The 17,652-nt window shown below is 47.4% G+C and overlaps 8 protein-coding genes across 8 annotated transcripts; 6 read left to right on the top strand and 2 right to left on the bottom strand.

The window, feature by feature from the left end:
- Window positions 1–1,141: 1,141 nt before the first annotated feature.
- Window positions 1,142–1,867, top strand: FSST1_011259 (coiled-coil domain-containing protein 124; the record flags this gene model as incomplete). The annotated part of the gene is made up of 2 exons (XM_083234373.1): window positions 1,142–1,296; window positions 1,363–1,867. 2 exons carry the CDS (start codon window positions 1,142–1,144, stop codon window positions 1,865–1,867), a joined length of 660 nt encoding a protein of 219 aa, XP_083080955.1.
- Window positions 1,868–2,619: 752 nt separating this feature from the next.
- On the top strand, window positions 2,620–3,737 carry FSST1_011260 (ubiquitin-conjugating enzyme/RWD-like protein; the record flags this gene model as incomplete). Its single annotated transcript, XM_083234374.1, has 4 exons — window positions 2,620–2,681; window positions 2,734–2,828; window positions 2,884–3,602; window positions 3,660–3,737. 4 exons carry the CDS (start codon window positions 2,620–2,622, stop codon window positions 3,735–3,737), a joined length of 954 nt encoding a protein of 317 aa, XP_083080956.1.
- Window positions 3,738–4,242: 505 nt separating this feature from the next.
- On the top strand, window positions 4,243–5,680 carry FSST1_011261 (uncharacterized protein; the record flags this gene model as incomplete). Its single annotated transcript, XM_083234375.1, has 5 exons — window positions 4,243–4,401; window positions 4,453–4,941; window positions 5,047–5,101; window positions 5,152–5,257; window positions 5,317–5,680. The coding sequence occupies 5 exons, from the start codon at window positions 4,243–4,245 to the stop codon at window positions 5,678–5,680; spliced, it is 1,173 nt and encodes a 390-aa protein (XP_083080957.1).
- Window positions 5,681–6,439: 759 nt separating this feature from the next.
- FSST1_011262 (Ribokinase-like protein) lies at window positions 6,440–7,402 on the bottom strand (the record flags this gene model as incomplete). The annotated part of the gene is made up of 1 exon (XM_083234376.1): window positions 6,440–7,402. The coding sequence occupies one exon, from the start codon at window positions 7,400–7,402 to the stop codon at window positions 6,440–6,442; it is 963 nt and encodes a 320-aa protein (XP_083080958.1).
- Window positions 7,403–9,157: 1,755 nt separating this feature from the next.
- Window positions 9,158–9,454, top strand: FSST1_011263 (uncharacterized protein; the record flags this gene model as incomplete). Its single annotated transcript, XM_083234378.1, has 1 exon — window positions 9,158–9,454. The coding sequence occupies one exon, from the start codon at window positions 9,158–9,160 to the stop codon at window positions 9,452–9,454; it is 297 nt and encodes a 98-aa protein (XP_083080959.1).
- Window positions 9,455–9,483: 29 nt separating this feature from the next.
- On the top strand, window positions 9,484–11,204 carry FSST1_011264 (cytochrome P450; the record flags this gene model as incomplete). Its single annotated transcript, XM_083234379.1, has 8 exons — window positions 9,484–9,769; window positions 9,830–9,945; window positions 10,092–10,166; window positions 10,222–10,388; window positions 10,460–10,482; window positions 10,548–10,604; window positions 10,726–10,864; window positions 10,924–11,107. 8 exons carry the CDS (start codon window positions 9,484–9,486, stop codon window positions 11,105–11,107), a joined length of 1,047 nt encoding a protein of 348 aa, XP_083080960.1.
- Window positions 11,205–13,072: 1,868 nt separating this feature from the next.
- On the top strand, window positions 13,073–14,764 carry FSST1_011265 (permease for cytosine/purines, uracil, thiamine, allantoin-domain-containing protein; the record flags this gene model as incomplete). The annotated part of the gene is made up of 4 exons (XM_083234380.1): window positions 13,073–13,324; window positions 13,369–13,544; window positions 13,611–14,012; window positions 14,068–14,764. The coding sequence occupies 4 exons, from the start codon at window positions 13,073–13,075 to the stop codon at window positions 14,762–14,764; spliced, it is 1,527 nt and encodes a 508-aa protein (XP_083080961.1).
- Window positions 14,765–15,038: 274 nt separating this feature from the next.
- FSST1_011266 (2,5-diamino-6-(ribosylamino)-4(3H)-pyrimidinone 5'-phosphate reductase) lies at window positions 15,039–15,836 on the bottom strand (the record flags this gene model as incomplete). The annotated part of the gene is made up of 1 exon (XM_083234381.1): window positions 15,039–15,836. One exon carries the CDS (start codon window positions 15,834–15,836, stop codon window positions 15,039–15,041), a length of 798 nt encoding a protein of 265 aa, XP_083080962.1.
- Between the last annotated feature and the right edge of the window lie 1,816 nt (window positions 15,837–17,652).

A 17,652-nucleotide genomic window follows, 5' to 3' on the forward strand; every position in this document is an offset into this window, starting at 1 on the left:
GTCCTTATGTTGAGGCTGAAGGTTGGCTGCCTAGTTCAACTATTGATGCACGTCGCTGTTATTGTCATTATGTCTCTGTTGTACCTTTGAAGACACTCTTCAAGTCTCACAGCATGCAGGTTTTTGATTCGCACATGGGGGTTCGCATCATAAACTGAACGACGACAAGTTGTAAGCGAGGGTAGGGTGATGAGCAGCGTACCTGATGCTGATGCTGATGTGATGCTGCGATGCTACTACAGACTCAAACTGCCAAGGTTTACCGGTGATCCCGTGGTAACACAACTGAGTCAAATGAGAGCTTCTGAGTTACCATCTGTTTTGCCGAGGTTTGAAGGATTGATGCCCATGCTATTATAGCACTGAATGCAGATAACTGCTTTTGGAGCTGCTGCGTGTTTGGCTCTATTGGGAAACCACCGAGTATTGCACTGGCAGACTGGTCACCTAACTGACATTCATTGCATGGGTGTTGTGAGATGGACTAGTGCGCTCTGTAAGTTGAAGAATCATGAAAAAGGTTAAGTTTGAATTGGCAGGCAGAAACACCATTACCTATACTTTTAGTGTCTTTGATATGCTCTCAGTGTCTTTAGTATACTCCCAGTCTTTAACATTGTTCTCCATTCTTTCAAGGCAAAAACCCCCAGAGATGTTAATTCAATAAGTGCTGTAGTATCATTACCTTTGAGTTTTCCTGCGCAAATAATAAAACTTAAATATTGAGTTAGTAATAGGGTTTCTTATTCAATTGAGCATATGTAAAGAAGCAATAACCACTTAATTAACCGATCAGCACCTTCACAATTGCATCCAGACACAGTACAAATCAACAACTCACAACACTGTACGATCCGATTAATCAGGGTTCCAAGGCATCTTGATCTAATCCGTCATCGGTTAGGCACCACCCTCCACTCTGACTCCGAGGTTAGTTACGAACTTACGACATCGCAACTTTTCCTCTTTCCTGACTACTAACAAACAAAAAGTAAGTAAACAGCTCCTGAGGATAGTCTAGTCTATCCTGTTTCGCCTTCTTTCCTCACGTTTCGCAGTTGACTAATCTCCTGATTTTGCTGCAGACACCAGTTTCATTCCCCCCACCACTCGCATCACCCACATTCCGGAGCTTTTCGCAATGGCTGGTAACAAGAAGACCGATAATAGCAAGAAGGCTCAGGGCAACGCTCGCAAGGCAGAGTCCGCCGCCCAGAAGCAGGCCGCTGAAGACGCCCGTCAAGAAGCCAACGAGGCCGACAAGTGGAACAAGGGAGCCAAGAGCAACGCCAAGAAGTGAGTTTCGCCGCCGGGGTAACGCATAGCTTGTGCAAGCCGCTAACCTTTTCTTTCTGCGCGCAGGGAAGCTGCTGCTGCAAAGGCTGCTGAAGCTGAGAAGAAGAAGGCTGAGAAGGCTGCTCTTGAGGCCGAGGAGGATGCCAACAATCCCTCAAAGGGCCCCAAGAAGTCAAAGGCTCCCGTCAAGAAAGCGCGTGGCCTTGACCTGTCCCAACTTGACGACGACGACAAGCCTTCAGCCATCAACGCGTCTGGTATCGACAACGCCCTCGATGCCCTGTCCCTGACAAACAACAAGGACGATGGCAAGGTCGACCGACACCCCGAGCGACGATACCCCGCCGCATACGCCAAGTACGAGGAGCGACGACTCGACGAGATGAAGAAGGACGGCAGCGGCATCGGACTGCGCCTGGACCAGAGAAAGACCAGAATTAGAAAGGAGTTCGAGAAGCACCCTGATAACCCCTTCAACCAGGTCACGGCCTCATACAACGCTACAAGAGACGATGTTGCGACTATCCGTGAACAGGAGAAGTCTAAGATCGAGAAGCGCCTTGGACGATAGAGCCCTATTTTCTTCTCTTTCATTTTTATTTGATGCTTGCGAGGCTAGGTAGATATCACAAAAAGCTGGGATGTACGAGGGAGGGATGATAAAAGTTTCATAGGGTGGAATACTTGGCTAGGGAATACCTAGACCACACACGAGTAGCATCTTTACAGCTTTGTTCTAAAGCTAACTATGCTATAATTTATGATTATGAGTCCAGAAGAGATGCAGTGCCCTGTGGAGATAGATTTGAATAGACAAAGTTCTCTTTTGGCATGAGTATAATCTGGAGATAATAGTACCCCTCTGGTATGACCCCGCCATTAATCCAGCTAGGTAACTAGCAGACATTCTTTCGGCAGAATCGATAGAGTATAGGGTAATAGCTCCAGAAGTGGTGTCATGACACAACTTGTGCGGAGCTGTCATGATATAATTTACAACAGGTTTATCGTTGGGCGTGACCCAACGGAGAATGAGTGTTATTAAATTGGCTTCGAATATATATCATAACACCTTTCATAGTTGTACGCCTCGTCGCAGTTCCTCATGACTTCAACCGACATGAGTACCCCGCTGTTGGCTGTCTTACAAGCTTCACCGCCTGCCAGATCGCAAATCATAGCTCCTGAGCTGGCGCAATACCACCATTTTAACCAACGCCAACCTTGCAATCTCAACAATGCTTTGTGTTGTCTTCTGAACATTTCAACTCCTGCGTGCCTACGGAACCTCCAATTTCATAACCGACCGCGACTGAATCCACAATGCCGCCTCTCCATATGAGCGCATTGCCTTCGCTGCGCAAACAGCAACTCCTCTCAGAATTGTTTGTCCGATTAACACTTGCGTGATGGACCTAGCTAACAGAGAAACTACAGCGCTGGACTCAAGCAGGCTTGCCCAGAAGGGATATTCGTTAGCCTCACCCCAGGAGATGCCACGCTCTGGTCTGGCGTGCTCTTTGTTCGTAAAGGTAATCATAGATCTAACAGCGATGCTGATCTTGCGATACTGACTACTCATGATAGGCCCCTACTGCCCTGCTATACTCCGATTCCAAATATCCTTCCCCGATTCGTATCCTCAGCTTCCGCCCGTGGTTGTCTTTACAACAGACATGTTCCATCCCCTCATCACGCCATTAACAACATACATGTACACAACCGACATACAAGAAAGTGGTACTGTGAGCGCATCAGACCAGGAGCGACTACCGCCGGGCGGATTCAGCTTGCGCCATGGTTTCCCAGACTGGTTCGGAAGGGGCAGACGTAGCATGGCAGAGGCGAAGCAGACAGACCAACAACGGTTGACGAGTCCCGATACTGTTGCTGCTAGCACTTCTACAACACCAGCAGCAACAATTCCTTCATACACACGCACTGGCCAAAAGAATGTTTCGGCTTACGAGGTCCTACACTACATCCGCAGTGCGTTTGACGACGAAGCAGTCCTTGACTCGGTACCCCTCACAGCAGCCGGAAATCCAGGGGCATGGCATGCATGGAGGACGCACCGAAAGGCGACAGGGAAGCTTGTAGAGGATGAAGCGAACGAAGAAGCACAAAAGAGTGAAGAGAATAACCAACAACCTACAGAGAGTGCGAAACCTACATCCACAGCGACACCCAGACAGCCCGGAGAATGGAATTGGGATGGCGTATGGGAGGACAGAGTGAAGAAGAACGTTTCATCCAGCCTATCAGAACCCGTCCTGTACGGCGAGACAAAAACATCTGACGACCTAGTAAGTTTCCTCTGTTGATTTGGTGGCGAGACGGTGGAGTTTTGCTAAATCATATAGATCAAATTCCTCGAGATGGAAGATAACGACATTGATTCGGTAAAGGATAACCTTCGCCGGACACTTGGCCAGACATAACTCTGTAGCGAGGATCATAGAACAGCTGCCTACCTACCTATCCTGATACCTTTTGATGCATTTGCGTGGCGGTCACCTTTTCTTTCTTCACAAGCAAGTGGCCCTTCGCCTTCTTCGGGGATCGAGCTTGGCTGGGATGGTGGTTGTTGCCCTTTGATAGTATTTATTCTTTGTAAACCAGGGCAAAAATGGTAAGAATAAACCGCAGCGACTTCTCAGGTTGTTTCAATGTTTTCTAAAACTGCAAGAGCAACTCTGATACCCCTGAAATATTACCCTTGTCTGCTTTAGTAGGGTTGCTGTGGAAGAGTGTTTGCCTTTCAACAACATCTTCCTCCTTATTGTATGAATAAAGTAGGCCAGTTTTGTATCTCAATTTCTCAACTTTCTGAATCGTTCTTGCGAACCAGGCAGATAGATATATCAGTTTTCTTTTGCCCAAAACACAATCTTTTGTTACTGTCACCAACACTATCCGAGATAAATCGCCTTCGTGCACTCTACGATGACGAGCTTAGGCTACGAAACCCCCTTTTGGGCAGATCTTGATGCCTGTGAGCGTGCAATCGTCGACGAAAAGCCGAGTCCATTAAGAGTTGCGACATACAATGAGAACTTCCAAAAAAATACCCGATATTTAGAGAATCGATACAAGGACAATGGCGTGAAGCATAGCCAAAACTTTTAGGGAGATGGCTTGCTCACAATCCCCAAGAGACGAAAGGTTGATACGCAATCAGGTAAAGAGAACGTGAGGACATTCCATCCCAACCAGACGCTCAGCACTCGAAGCAGACAAAACACGTATGCACCTGGGCATTGGGCACAACACGATAGCCCACCTCGACTTTTGGGAGTCATGCCTTTGCCACAGCTATCGGTCAAGAAGAAAAGACAAGCACACACACATGCAAGGGTACAGCCCGACCAGAACCGCTCGCTATCCCCATTCTCAATCAATACTCTGCCGGCGGCATATGAGATGCGGCGTCCTGGAAAGATCCGTTTCCCTTTGACCAACCTATACGACAGAGACTCTATGTACAGAGAAGAGCCACCGCTTAATTTTGATGCAACAGGGTGGACTGGGTATCCTTTGCCCCCCGACAACAATCTGCAACTACCGCCGATCAAAAGTCTCACCACCTTACCACGCCAGAGGACAGTGTCTTACCTGGCACCCAAAATCAGCATTACACCGGAAGTAACAGTTATTGAGGCGGGGCATAATATCTTTTGGGTAGCTATTGAAATATCTGCTACTCCTTGGCGTACACCAGAGAACAACATCCAGCCAGGGGCCCGTTAGGAGCGGCCTGATCTATTCCTGGATGTGGCTGGTCTAACTCAGGAAAACTTGGAGTGTAAGTGCAAAAAAAGCCCCTTTACGGACCGGTACTTACAGCGAATGTAGCTGAGAACCAATCCGAGACTAATGGCCTTCGTGATTTGAACGTCCAAATCCTACCTACAGAAAAGTCGTCGATCATTCGCATCCTGCAGGAGCAGCCTTTTCCTCTGTAGGTACAAAGTAGAAGGGGTGTCGGACCGTACAGAACGCTAGCTGACCAGTCAACAGCGATCGCCTCGACCCTGGTCCCAGTATCTGTCTTCTGGTTAAAGTAAGAGTCCATGTTGCCAAGGGCATGCAAGAAGAAAGACAAGAATGCCCACAAAAAGAGATAGACAACCTGATAGAGGCGCTCGAACAAGAGCTTGGTGACTCTACTATAAACTATATGACAGTGCGATTGTCATATCGCCCTTCAGCATTTCCCGAATGGCAGGATGCTGGCAATGCGAGCGACGAGATGTTCACTACACAAAGCAAGGTCGAGACAGTGGCCACGGCCTCTGTAAACTTACACAATGCCATGTCGCTTTGGTCCCCTGCACCGGCATTGAAGTCCAATCCATTGCTTCCTCTGATCGAGAGACACTAGGGTGCCACGAACGCGAGGGAGGTATTGAGGCGGATGGCTATTGTAAGCTATGTCTGTTCACATGAAGGTACCGACTAACCAAAAACCAGCCAGAAAGTGAAGCGAAAAGGGCGGGAGTACAGACCCCTTTGGATGACGGGTACACTCCTATGATCCCTTTGAGAAACGCGAGTCTCCAGCGGCGCTACGATAATGCCCGACCTGATCACATAGCAACGTTGCCTCGTACCCGCTCACGACAGGCAATAAGAGAGGATTCATCCAGGTGCGGTAGTTCAGCGTCAACTTGTATAGCGAAGAAGAGCTCAGAGGCCCCGCTGGCTTTGAGGGCTCCCACCAACAGGGACATGGGGGCAGGCAGTTCAGCCTCCACGCAATCGAGGGAAGCAGATTTCTCACGCGGGGAACCTGATATTTCCGTTCCCAGAGGACAAAGGAGTTCTTCAGGTAAATCCGACAGCAGCACGTTATGGAAGGGGCGTTCACTAGGGGCCGAGACACTAAGGGGATTATTCCCGTCGATGGCGGTCCTATCGATACCGGCTCGAAATCGGGAGACTACCCAACGGCCAGAGGGCGAAGATGGGCTCCGAACGGTATCGCCAGCCCATGACAGAGGCAAAAAGGACACAGGCAAATGGGGATGGGCGACGTGGTTTTAGTCTAGAGAGTGAACGGAGTAGGCAGTTCCCGTGTACCCAGTGGGATTCGAGTGTTTTTGCTGGTTCTTCTACGAAAGAAAAGCTGTTGCTACCTTGACTATAGTTCATCCTTCCAGGGAATAGAAATTTGAGCGCCCTTGCGCGCAACAGTTAAGGCAGCTGCTCGATTAGCCGCGGTGACAGCACCTTCGATGTCAAATTGGCCGCCCCTAGCAGCGACAACGGCCAAAGAGTAAGAACCAACAAAGGTGTCGCCGGCGGCTGTGGTGTCCACTACGGTTGTCTTGGTGGCAGGGAGCAATGCACTCTGGCCTTGCTTGTTAACAAAGTAGACGCCGCGACCTCCCAGAGTGATGATGACGTTGTGGACTCCACGGTCAATGAAGACTCGGCCAATACGGTCCAAGCCGACAAGAGTATCAAGTTCGGACTCATCACACTCTGCAAGAATCGCCGCTTCAGTCTCGTTAACAACAAGGTGGGCGAGCCCGTCATAAGCATCCATGGGCAAGGTCTGAGCGGGAGCTGGATTGAGAAGCACGGGGACGCCATCTCTCTTAGCAACCTCCAAAGCCTTCATTACAGTGTCGAAGGGGATTTCGAGTTGCATTATGAGAAGGTCAGGGCGAGGGCCTGGAAGAGTCTCGAACTCAGTTGGCCGTAGAGAGTGGTTGGCCTCAGGAGACACAATAATACGGTTCTGGCCCGAGGGCTCATCGACAATAATGATGGCGATGCCAGATTTCTGGCCCTGACGAGCACTAACCGCGTCAACGGAAACGCCAAAAGAGCGAAGACTATCAAGTAGGAGAGTTCCGTAAGGATCAGCACCAACGGCACCCACCATGGAGACGTTGGCTGAAGGGTTGGTCAGGTCAGAATCCCGGGACAGCTTGCCGCATGCTACAGCCTGGTTGGCGCCTTTGCCGCCGGGCGAAGTGTTGAAATGGGATGAAGTGAGTGTTTCACCGGGTAGGGGATGGTGTGGGACATAGGAGACGAGATCCATGTTGAGAGAACCCAGGACCGTAATCTGCGGAGCGCTAGCATGGGAAGCCATAATGAACGGTGGAAAAGAGGGTTCGAGACGGTTTGCAGCGGCCAAATGAGTGGGAAAGCCCGAGTGACGGTGTTTTGCAGAACAACAAAGTTGATGGGAGAGGAGACGCTGTTAGTGAAGCGTCACGTAAAAGTTGAGGTGAGTGAATAAGATAACCTCGGTGGTATGCTAAGAGGCCGAAAACACGAAGACAGACTCGTCAAAGAAACTGAATGCTTCTCTGAGCGTATCTACCCGAGTTGAGCAGAGTTGAGTCGAGCCGGTATTGTGGATGGTGCTTTTGCTTGAATGGATATTGATTGATGAGTTCATGACTTGTCGTCAAGAACCCAGTCATGTGCAAATGCTCCCCACCTGCCCCAGGTGAAGAGTAGACCAGCCACGGTTGGCTGTGGGGACGGAAAGTTCCATTTTGCCAGAATTCCACTGCGCAAGTAGTGCCTACTACCCTGTGTACTAGTGTGAGCTGTTCTGATACTCTGCTATCATATTGTTATTATTCTCTTTTATAGAGGGAGGATTTTTTACCATCTGTTCAGAGCTTTTATTCTAATATAAGGTTTTGGTCTGATGTTGAGCCCTGTGGCGCTACTGTGCCACTACTGTTGACTTATTGTTACCCTATACCTACTATTAAGCGTGCGGCTCCTTTCGGAGTGTCGGCTGCTATGAGGAAATTATTCTCTTTTATTTTTTATTTCATTTTTATCTCTTATAAATCTGGAGTGGATTACAGCTTTTATAATTCGAGAATGCTGCCGACTACCGGGTAAGCAACATGGTATAGTTAGCTTCCCACGTTATTTACAAGACTAACGGGCCAATAGTAGACCCAGGCATCGATGCACAAGTGACGGTCTACAATATATTGCTCCATCTCAGGCCGCTTAGCCGACATAAATTAAAGCTCACTAACAACCAACCAGTGAGGCAACGGCCCCTTGTGCATGACCGACAGTAGGTAAATGCGGCAACTAAGATTTAGTTTGTTATTAGTAGGTAGTGGTACCTATGAAGCTAGACCAAACTACAGATACTTGCCAACCCCTCTGACTTTACTTGACCAACCAAGATCAGTGGATATATCCTTAGGAAAGTCATTTCGGATAGCGTCTCCTAATAACTAGGTACCCAAGATGGGAGCTTGTGCTTTGACCTCAACAAGTCGAGGCTCAAGTTGTTAACCTGCCGAGTCAGGGGTTGGGCCCAAAGGGACGGAACCGAGTCTTTAAACATCGGTAGGGAACCATTTAACCCAACCAAATGTGTCAAAGTGAATTGCACTGTACTATGCAGCATGATACGGATATGGTGGTGGTGTGATGAGAACGACATATGTGATAATTCAATCTTGGCTATCCACAAACCGTACCACTTTATGATTCAAATGCGTAGGGCTGTGGAAATAAGACGAGAATGACTTCTATTGTAGGTACCTGAGTAGCTTGGTATTCGCTACATGATTTGCGTGGGCGACCCTAGTCACTTCTTACTGGCGACGGCGCTATTTCATCATAATAATGTTGAAACTCAGCCTTTCTGATAGGAAAGGGTGCTTCTTCCCATCCATGCGTGAACGTTTCACTGGAGCAACAGGTATGGATACCCAACATGTGTAGCCAAGCACTTGCGCTCTCCCTCTTGGGATTATATCTATTGCTCCTGCCTTTCACAGCGCCCCATGGATGTGTTTCAATTTCTTACCTGCCCACCTACCTGTCTGACTGACTCGCCCTTGGGGAGCTTCTACCTGTCATGATAGAACACTACTCATTTGCCCACATGCTCGGCCCAGCTCTTTTCCTTACGGGCTTGTTCATCTTCTGGGCCCACAAGCATTTTCAACCTACACTACCACTACCACCTGGGCCACCGTCTGAATTCCTTCTCGGCCATACCCGTATTATACCCAAGGAAAACGCTGCCAAGGTTTACTCGAGATGGTCCAAAGAATACAGTGAGTTTGCTTTCCAAAAGGTTGTTAACCGCCCCCCACTTGATGGTACTGAGTATTTCGGCCCTCTCACAGGATGGGATGGGCAAAGACGTTGACTTTTCTGCCATTTGGAAAAAGCTGGCAAATGCACAGAAAGCTCCTTCAGACGACTTTTAGCAACACCAATGCCCGTCGATTTCACAACTTGCAAAGGAATGAGGCCCACCGTACGGTAAAAGCCATCATGACAAGGCCCGGCACATGGGAAACATCTTTGCGCCGATTTGCAGTAGCCATTGTTTTGCAAGTAAGCTATGGCACGGAAGTATCGAGCGACGATGACCCCTATATTCGAATTGCTAACGATGCCATGTATGCTACCGGCAATGGTGGAGTTCCTGCAAATAGTGTTGTTGATCTAGTTCCCTTTGGTAAGAGTACAACTTACCTAGCAGGGGCCCAAGGTATGCTTGCTAACAAAACGAACCCAGTCCGCCATCTCCCAGATTGGCTTGTCAATGATTGGTCTTTACGATTTGCTCGACAATGGCGATGGGCTATCACGAAACTACACGAAGTACCATTCGCTGCCGCACAAGCCGAGCGTGTGAGTTGATCTTCAGTGGACAAGCCGCTCTGCATACACAACTAACCAAAATGCTAACTTCTCAACCGTTATATAATGATGAGTTTTCTGCCAATACATCTCTTGCACATCAGCTACTGCAGTCATACGAATATAATGAATTACAGGGCAAGGACCAAGAGTGGTCGCTGGATGATATCAAAGGGGCTGCAGGCGCAGTTTTCATCGCAGGCGCCGACACCGTGAGTTTACTTCACTTTAACACTTGATTTAAAAAACTGAAAACCCGACTCATAGACATGGGCAACTTGCGTTATCTTCGTTCTAAACATGGTTCTCCACCCCGAGATACAAAGGAAGGCCCAAGACGAGCTTGATGCGGTAATAGGACCCGGGAAACTACCCGAGTTCTCAGACCGATCCTCTTTACCATACATCGAGCATATTGTGCAAGAGATCTACAGGTACACTCCAGTTGACAAATATACTCTCGAAAATAGTATACCGCATGCTGACATTGAGTACACTTGGAAAGATGGTCACCGTTGGCTCCTCTTGGTCAGTATTTCCCATCCAGTATTGGCATGGGAGTAGGGACCGTGCCAACTTTTAACACGCCGTAGGGATCCCCCACAAATCGCTTCACGATGATGTCTACCAGGGCATGTTTATTCCTAAAGGTATAGTGGCAAAATACACACAATGTTCATGTTGTACACACAGTCAGCTAACAGCCCATAGGGTGCGATAATTTTCTTTGATATTATCGACATCATGACGACGAAGTGGAAATGCTGATAGGCTATAGAACTGTTGTTTATGCAAACTCTTATGCTATAGCACATGATGAGCGAGTCTACAAAGCTCCTCGCGACTTCAATCCTGACAGGTACGACGAGGGAGAGCCATATCCCGTTGGCAATTTTGGGTTTGGGCGTCGGTACGTAACAGACCAGTGCTGCCTCAACTCGAACCACGGTTTCTGACAATGGCTTCTAGGATTTGCGTCGGTCGGTTTCTAGCGGACAACAGTGTCTGGATCATGGTAGCAACACTGCTGTCCACACTGAATTTCTGTAAAAAGGTGGCCCAGGATGGAAGACCAATTGAGCCTCGAGTCCGATTCACCAATGGTGGAACCTGGTCGGCCAATCCCTCCCCGCAGCTCATTGATCCCTGCTGAGGTTACTGACGATCTTTACACCAGTCACCCAGAGCACTTCGATTGTGACATCAGGCCGCGAAATTCGACGGCTACGGCACTCGTCAACGCTAGATGAGACCAGTGGCAGAACCATCCTTGCAATGCAGTGCTTTTACACTAAAAGAAGGACACTCACAACCATTTTCCCAATGAGCTGATGAACCTTGTCCATGTGCCGGCGCCTCTGGACCTGACAAAACCTCTAACTTATTACAGCCAAGCGCCGTTATAAGTCATTGCTTATTGCAGCCCCCAGCCCAAGGGTACATACTACATAGTATAAACGTCTGTATCTACTTTTTTTTTGCATCTTTCTTAAATTGTCCTCCCTAATTCTATCGTGGCAAAATACCCCTTTCAGAATACTGGATAAGACGATGTGACTCTTGACGGTGAATATGTAAAAGATGATGCAATTTTCGTAATCACACGTCTGATTTCTTTCCACATTGCAACTCAGGGCATACTAGTTCCTTTCTGCAAATCCAGGGCCTGTCAAACAGGGATCCGTCAATTTTAACTTCAAGGCTTTCCCCTAAATATAAGCCATTATCTGATATCGTTATTCTACATAGTACTCTACTGAGTTACCTACTCGTATTGCTGTGATTAACTTGGCGTCTATGGCATCCAGCTACTGTTTGCAACCCCATAGAAGCCGTTGGGGCTAGTGATTGAGTGCATGCAGGCGAAAGTCATGGCGTTGACGAGCCAGCCCATCAAATCTCATCCAATGAATTTTGTGTCAAATGAATACGTGCCTTCATCCTTCCATCGGCCCGACGTCCAGCAACAGGATCCTGCAACACCAAGGACTTAAACTGTACCCAGTCTATACCCTCTTTTGGAGACTCAGCCCTCAGGGCAGATAGCCCAGCTGTATGTCCAAATCCATCAACATCTTTTTTCTTTCACATGTGTGATTGGAATAATGCAATAGGTGGCGGGTAAGAACAAAAGCTTGTCTTGCTGCACTCGAGCCAGGCCAAGTAACCGACTACAACCGGGCTGGTCTAAGCCATCATGACTAAAATGGACTATTTCTGTCATGAAGCATATCAATTGCAATTTTAGGTGGTGGGTATTACAATATACTATAATACCAATTAGGAGTACTATACATCAGGCTTGGCTTGACTCGCTCAACGAAGCTGATGACCCAGACGCCTGCTAGGGTTAAGACACACAGTATAGCACGTTCCCACAAAAGTAATAGATCACATGTGCTTTCTGTTCTTGGATGCCCTAGAGAGCATTTAGTACCAGAGTTTTTGCACATCCACAATGCCTCGCCAAGCATGTGTCGCTTGGCCTTGACGGGCCGTATCACCGCCGTCTACGCCCAAGTGATGATCGCACGGGGGTAATCGGGGACGTATTGGCGCGTGTATGTGCTGTTATGCAGGATACTACGTTGAAAATCATTTTCACTGTTTTTGATGCACGTGTGGGCATGGATCAGCCATGTCTTATTGGGCGATCATCCATGAACAACCACCCCCAAGCTACTGACGAGCTGGAAGATCATAGACATTGGTCCTAGTATACTTTTAGAACCAGTCTTATTGCGTTTCAGGGCTACCTCGTTGTGGAACTGGCCCGTCGTTGTTATCTCTGAGATATCAGCGTTCGAAACAAGACCTGAGCTGTCAGTCAGAAGTGTGAATTGAAACTCGTATCTAGGTCCTAGCAGAATACGGTTGGCCTTGGCACATTGGCTGTGTGCTATAACATAGAGTCATAAGGGATATGGTCGAGCTATAAAGCTTGTTAGTGAGTCGGCGAGTCTGCGGCGCAACGACTGTAGAGTGAGGAGCTGCAGAAAAGAGGATCACTGAAAGGGCACATTTTGGCTGACTCCATTTGAAGGTCACAGGGCCCAGCGACTCTCAACATTTTTCGTCCCATACCCCAGCCGCAAATCACTGACTAGACAATGGAATTATGGCACACAACAACCGCGAATGCGATGTACCGGTCGATATGATAGCAGTTGATGAAGAAAGGAACACGCTTGGTGCTTGGTCCTCTTCGAACCGGATTACTCGTCTCCTTTCAAAATGGTATAGGTTATTGCTTCAAGCAGGCGTGGAGCAGAATGGTATTCGACCGGTACCCCCAGAGGAAAGGACGGAGACGCAACACAGTAACCTCTTCACAGTCTTCTTTACCTGCCTATTGTGCATCCTGCCGTTAGTTGTCATCGAAATGTGAAGCCTGTGTTTAGAAACTGACATTAGGAAGTATGTATCCCCACTGGGGTACTCGGCACGGTCCTGTACGGTCTGGGTCTACAAGATGTTTCATTGATCATTATCTTCTTCAACATAGTGACTTGCATACCGCCTGCTTTCATGGGTATAGGAGGATACAAGACAGGAATGCGCCAGATGGTGCAAGCCCGATATTCCTTTGGGTGAGTCTCAAAGTTGATATTCGTTGGAAGGACAACACTGACGCCGCGAGTTTTTGAGACCTGTAGGCTATATCTCGTCGTCATCCCGCTCCTTCTTAATGCTGGCACAGTAACCGGGTTCACGGTTGTGGGATCAATCGTGAGTGGGCAAGCTATTGCTGCTGTAAATAAAGAAGCGAACATCAGCATCAACGTGGGCATCGGTATCGTCTGCATCCTCAGCTTCTTATTAGCATTACTGGGCTATAGGGCGCTCCATCTGTGGCAACGGTGGCAGTGGCTGCCAAGCCTGATCGCAATAGTTATTGCTGTTGGCTGTGGTGGAAAACACCTGATGCATCAGGCTGACCACGAACCAGCAACTGTCAAGAATGTTGTTGGGTATGGGAGTCTGATGGCAGGGTATTTTATGACCTTCGGAGGGACTGTCTCTGATTTCACTGTATATCACAGCCCTGAAGAATCCAAGTAAACAGCTCTGACTCTGCTATAAAAGCGGCAAAGTAGGCTAACAGCATGGTAGGCGCAAAGTATTCGCCTGTGTGTATCTGGGCTTCTTAATCCCTTCGACGCCTCTGCTCATCCTCGGGGCTGCTATTGGAGGTGCCATCCCAAACGTCGAGTCATGGCAAATAGCCTGGAATGACTATGGAATCGGTGGAGTTATGGATGAAATGCTTAAGCCAGCTGGTGGGTTCGGTAAATTCATTCTTGTTGTACTCGCCTTGAGTATCGTGGGAAACATGTTGCTGTCCTACTATTCGGTCGCTTTGTGTTTACAAATGCTCGTTCCTGTTTTCACCAAAGTGCCACGATTTGTCTTCGTTATCGCCACATTGGCCATCATGGTCCCAATGTCAATTTATGCGGCAGCACAATGGGAGAAGTCTTTGGTGAACTTTCTGTCCATCATCGGTTACTGGGCTGGGTGCTTCGACGCTGTAATCATCGAGGAGCTCGTAATATTTCGAAACAGAGACTACGACTTGCTCGACCCCAAAATATGGAACCAAGGGCGAAGACTTCCCACTGGCCTAGCAGCTATTGGTGCATCAATAGCCAGCCTTGGGTTGGTTATTCCTTCGATGAATACACCGTGGTTCACTGGGCCTATAGGAGCAAAAATTGGCGATATTGGCTTCGAATCGGCTTTCGTAGTCACTGGGATTGCTTATTATCCTCTTCGAACTTTAGAAATCAGGTTGATGGGTCATGTTTGATATGCCCATGTCAGCATGGCCACTGGCTGATAACATGGTCTTGAAATCAAAGGAGATTAATGGGTTTCCGGATGTCTCACTATCATGGATAAGATGAGGAACGACACGATTGTGATAGATGGTGATAATGAGAGAGGCGACATCCATATGGAGCTTGAAAGTATGCTTAAGAACGTGAGGGACCGAACCAGATAAAAGGTGATGGGGATGATAGCCAGGAGGCGCGAGCAGCAATGGAAGAGATGAAACTGTGTTTACAGACCAGCTTCAGACGCTAGTTGTTCAAAGTGCCACACAAGACAACGTCTTCCCCAAAAGGATGCCATGAAACGTTGGATAGTCTCGCCACAGGGATAGGAGTGCCAGTCGAATCTTGGAGACGGTCTGGAGAAACCAGTACTCCTCCTTGACCAAGCCAAGTCGGTGCAATAGTAACGATCACAGAGTCGATAGCACTGTGAAACCGAGGATCAAGTAAGGAGTTGATAATTTGGCCTCCTCCCTCAACCATGACACTGGAAAGATTCTCGAGGAGTAACGCGTCAAAGACGTCGCGCCAGTCGAAGCGCTTACGGCCGTTGGATCCCAGTGTGGTAGGGACATGGATATACTTTCCACCGTGCTCTTCGAGAATTGAAAGACTTGTGTCAGGTATATCCTGAGTATCCATTCCAGTCAAAACAAAAGGGGCCAAGCCATTCCCGAGACGTGCAACCTCTAGGACTTTTTCCGTGTGACTAGGAGTCCAACGAAGATGTGGGTCAATAATAATGGGACGAGGTTGACTCGTAGCACCGCTGATGCGGCAATTAAGAGCTGGAGAGTCTGCCAGAAGAGTAGATACGCCAATAAGAATGGCATCATGACGCGAGCGAAGGTAGTGCGTCATAGCTTTGGAGTCAGGTCCAGAGAGTCGAGTGCGGACACCCGGTGCCAGGGAGAGCGATGAGTCCAGCGAAGTAGCGAAAGTGAGAGTCACAAAAGGTCGTGATAACACTTCATTTGTTGTCGATGGTGGCAGCCTCGGCTCAAGCATGGCTGCCGAGGACGCAGGAAAGCTAAGCTCCGACATGGTGTTGATTCTTCTTTGGAAGAGACTTGAAGTCGTATTTAATGACGTCAGGCTCTGTAATTCCTCTCAGTTGAGTACGCAAATCGTTGAAGCTTGCTCTGCAGGTTCTTGTCGACTTAATCAGGTACTTACATAAACAAAATAGGGCTGTGATGAGTTGTGGTTGAGATGAGGTTGAAATTGACTTTCCTGATGATGACACTCCTGAGATACAAGTGGCTGATTGAGGGAGGGACGGGCGGGTATCTGATCTGACAGCGGCAGGAACGACCCACATGCATCTCGGCAGACGGGAAGGAAACATCTTCTTCAATACTTTTTCTATCGGTCGAGATCTTTTAAAATAATTATATCATGTATAAGATCTGAAGAGATCATTGACTTCAATAGGAAAACATCCCGCATTATTGCAAATGTTTTACACTTACCTCTAACGGGTATGCACTTGAGCAACTTCAGCCAACAATCTGTAATAGAACTTTGGAAATTGGGGAGCTGAATATATGCATACAGATTTATGGGTTCAGAACAATCAAACGACAAGATGCTTTACCATTGAATTATCGTGTTAATAAAGTACGGTCTGTGAAGTAGATACGACTCTGTTGACGTCCATGCCTTTGAATAAACATATCCTGATAGCACTCATTATATACCGTATCAACTCATGAGATTCGGTAGCGCGTTTTGAGCCCGCTAGCTTAATCAGGAATGAGAATCTCTTGTGTTATATACGGTGGATGGCAATGCGATTACTTGATTTTGCTCAATCTAGAGTAACCAAAACCTTACATAACCCACACAACCTTCCTTTAACTAACCCACAAAATCACCCAACTAACCCTTTCCTATTCAGAGACCTTTCCCTGTGCGCATCTTTAGTTATCTTAATAACCACCGTAGCCTCCTACCGCAGGTTATTAAGCTATTTCGCATATACCTTGTCTTTTAAGGCCTTAAGGAATTCCTTTTCTTTATTTATTAGAAGGTTATTGCCTCTGCCTAAGGCACTATTAAGACCCTTTAAGGCTTCCTCTTTAGCTTTAAGCTAATTAATAAAATCGCCTTTTGCATTATTATTATTATTATCGTTAAATCTAATAAGCCTAGTTAGGCTATAGCTAAATAGGGCTGCTTTAATTAGCTAAGCTTAACTAGACTTATCGATAATTAGTATAGCATTTGCCTTCTTGCAGAGACTATTATCTTTAGCTGCAGCTAAATAGATAAGCTAGTCAGGATAGATAGACCCCTGCTAATAGCGCTTATAATATTGCCTTTGCAGGCTTTTCTATTTTATCTTTAGTTAGTCTATTATTATATTACTGTGGCTAGGATAGGGATTAGTATAGGGATTAGGGTAATAAGCTGGGTAAATTAACTAATAAGGCTTGGTCTTTTTATATTTAAGGTTAATAGATCGAAGATTTATCTTGTCTTTGTGTTAAAGGAAGAATAAGTGGGCTGCTTGGCAGTGCTTATGTATTATGTAAGGATAAGGTTGCTCTTAGAGCCCTATGTTTTATGACATACCGTCTCTTTGTATCAATTAGACTTTGAGAAGCCCCCCCCATCAAATATACGGTGGATGCTTACGCTAACTCTATGCAGCCAAAACGCGCTACCGAATTTCATGAGTTGGTACGGTATCCAAAACCTCCCTTCCCTTAACCAATTTCCAGCAGTAAAGATTTCAAAACTATGATAGGTCTTCAAAGTTCCCGACCCGCATACGAAGCTATAAATAGCCGAAAACACTATAAATGGATCCAATGACCCAAATGCCAGGCTCACCAAGTCACATGAATGGGGGCAT

The sequence above is a fragment of the Fusarium sambucinum genome, chromosome III (genome assembly GCF_050947815.1).
Source record: "Fusarium sambucinum isolate potato_lamoka chromosome III, whole genome shotgun sequence".
Taxonomy (NCBI): domain Eukaryota; kingdom Fungi; phylum Ascomycota; class Sordariomycetes; order Hypocreales; family Nectriaceae; genus Fusarium; species Fusarium sambucinum.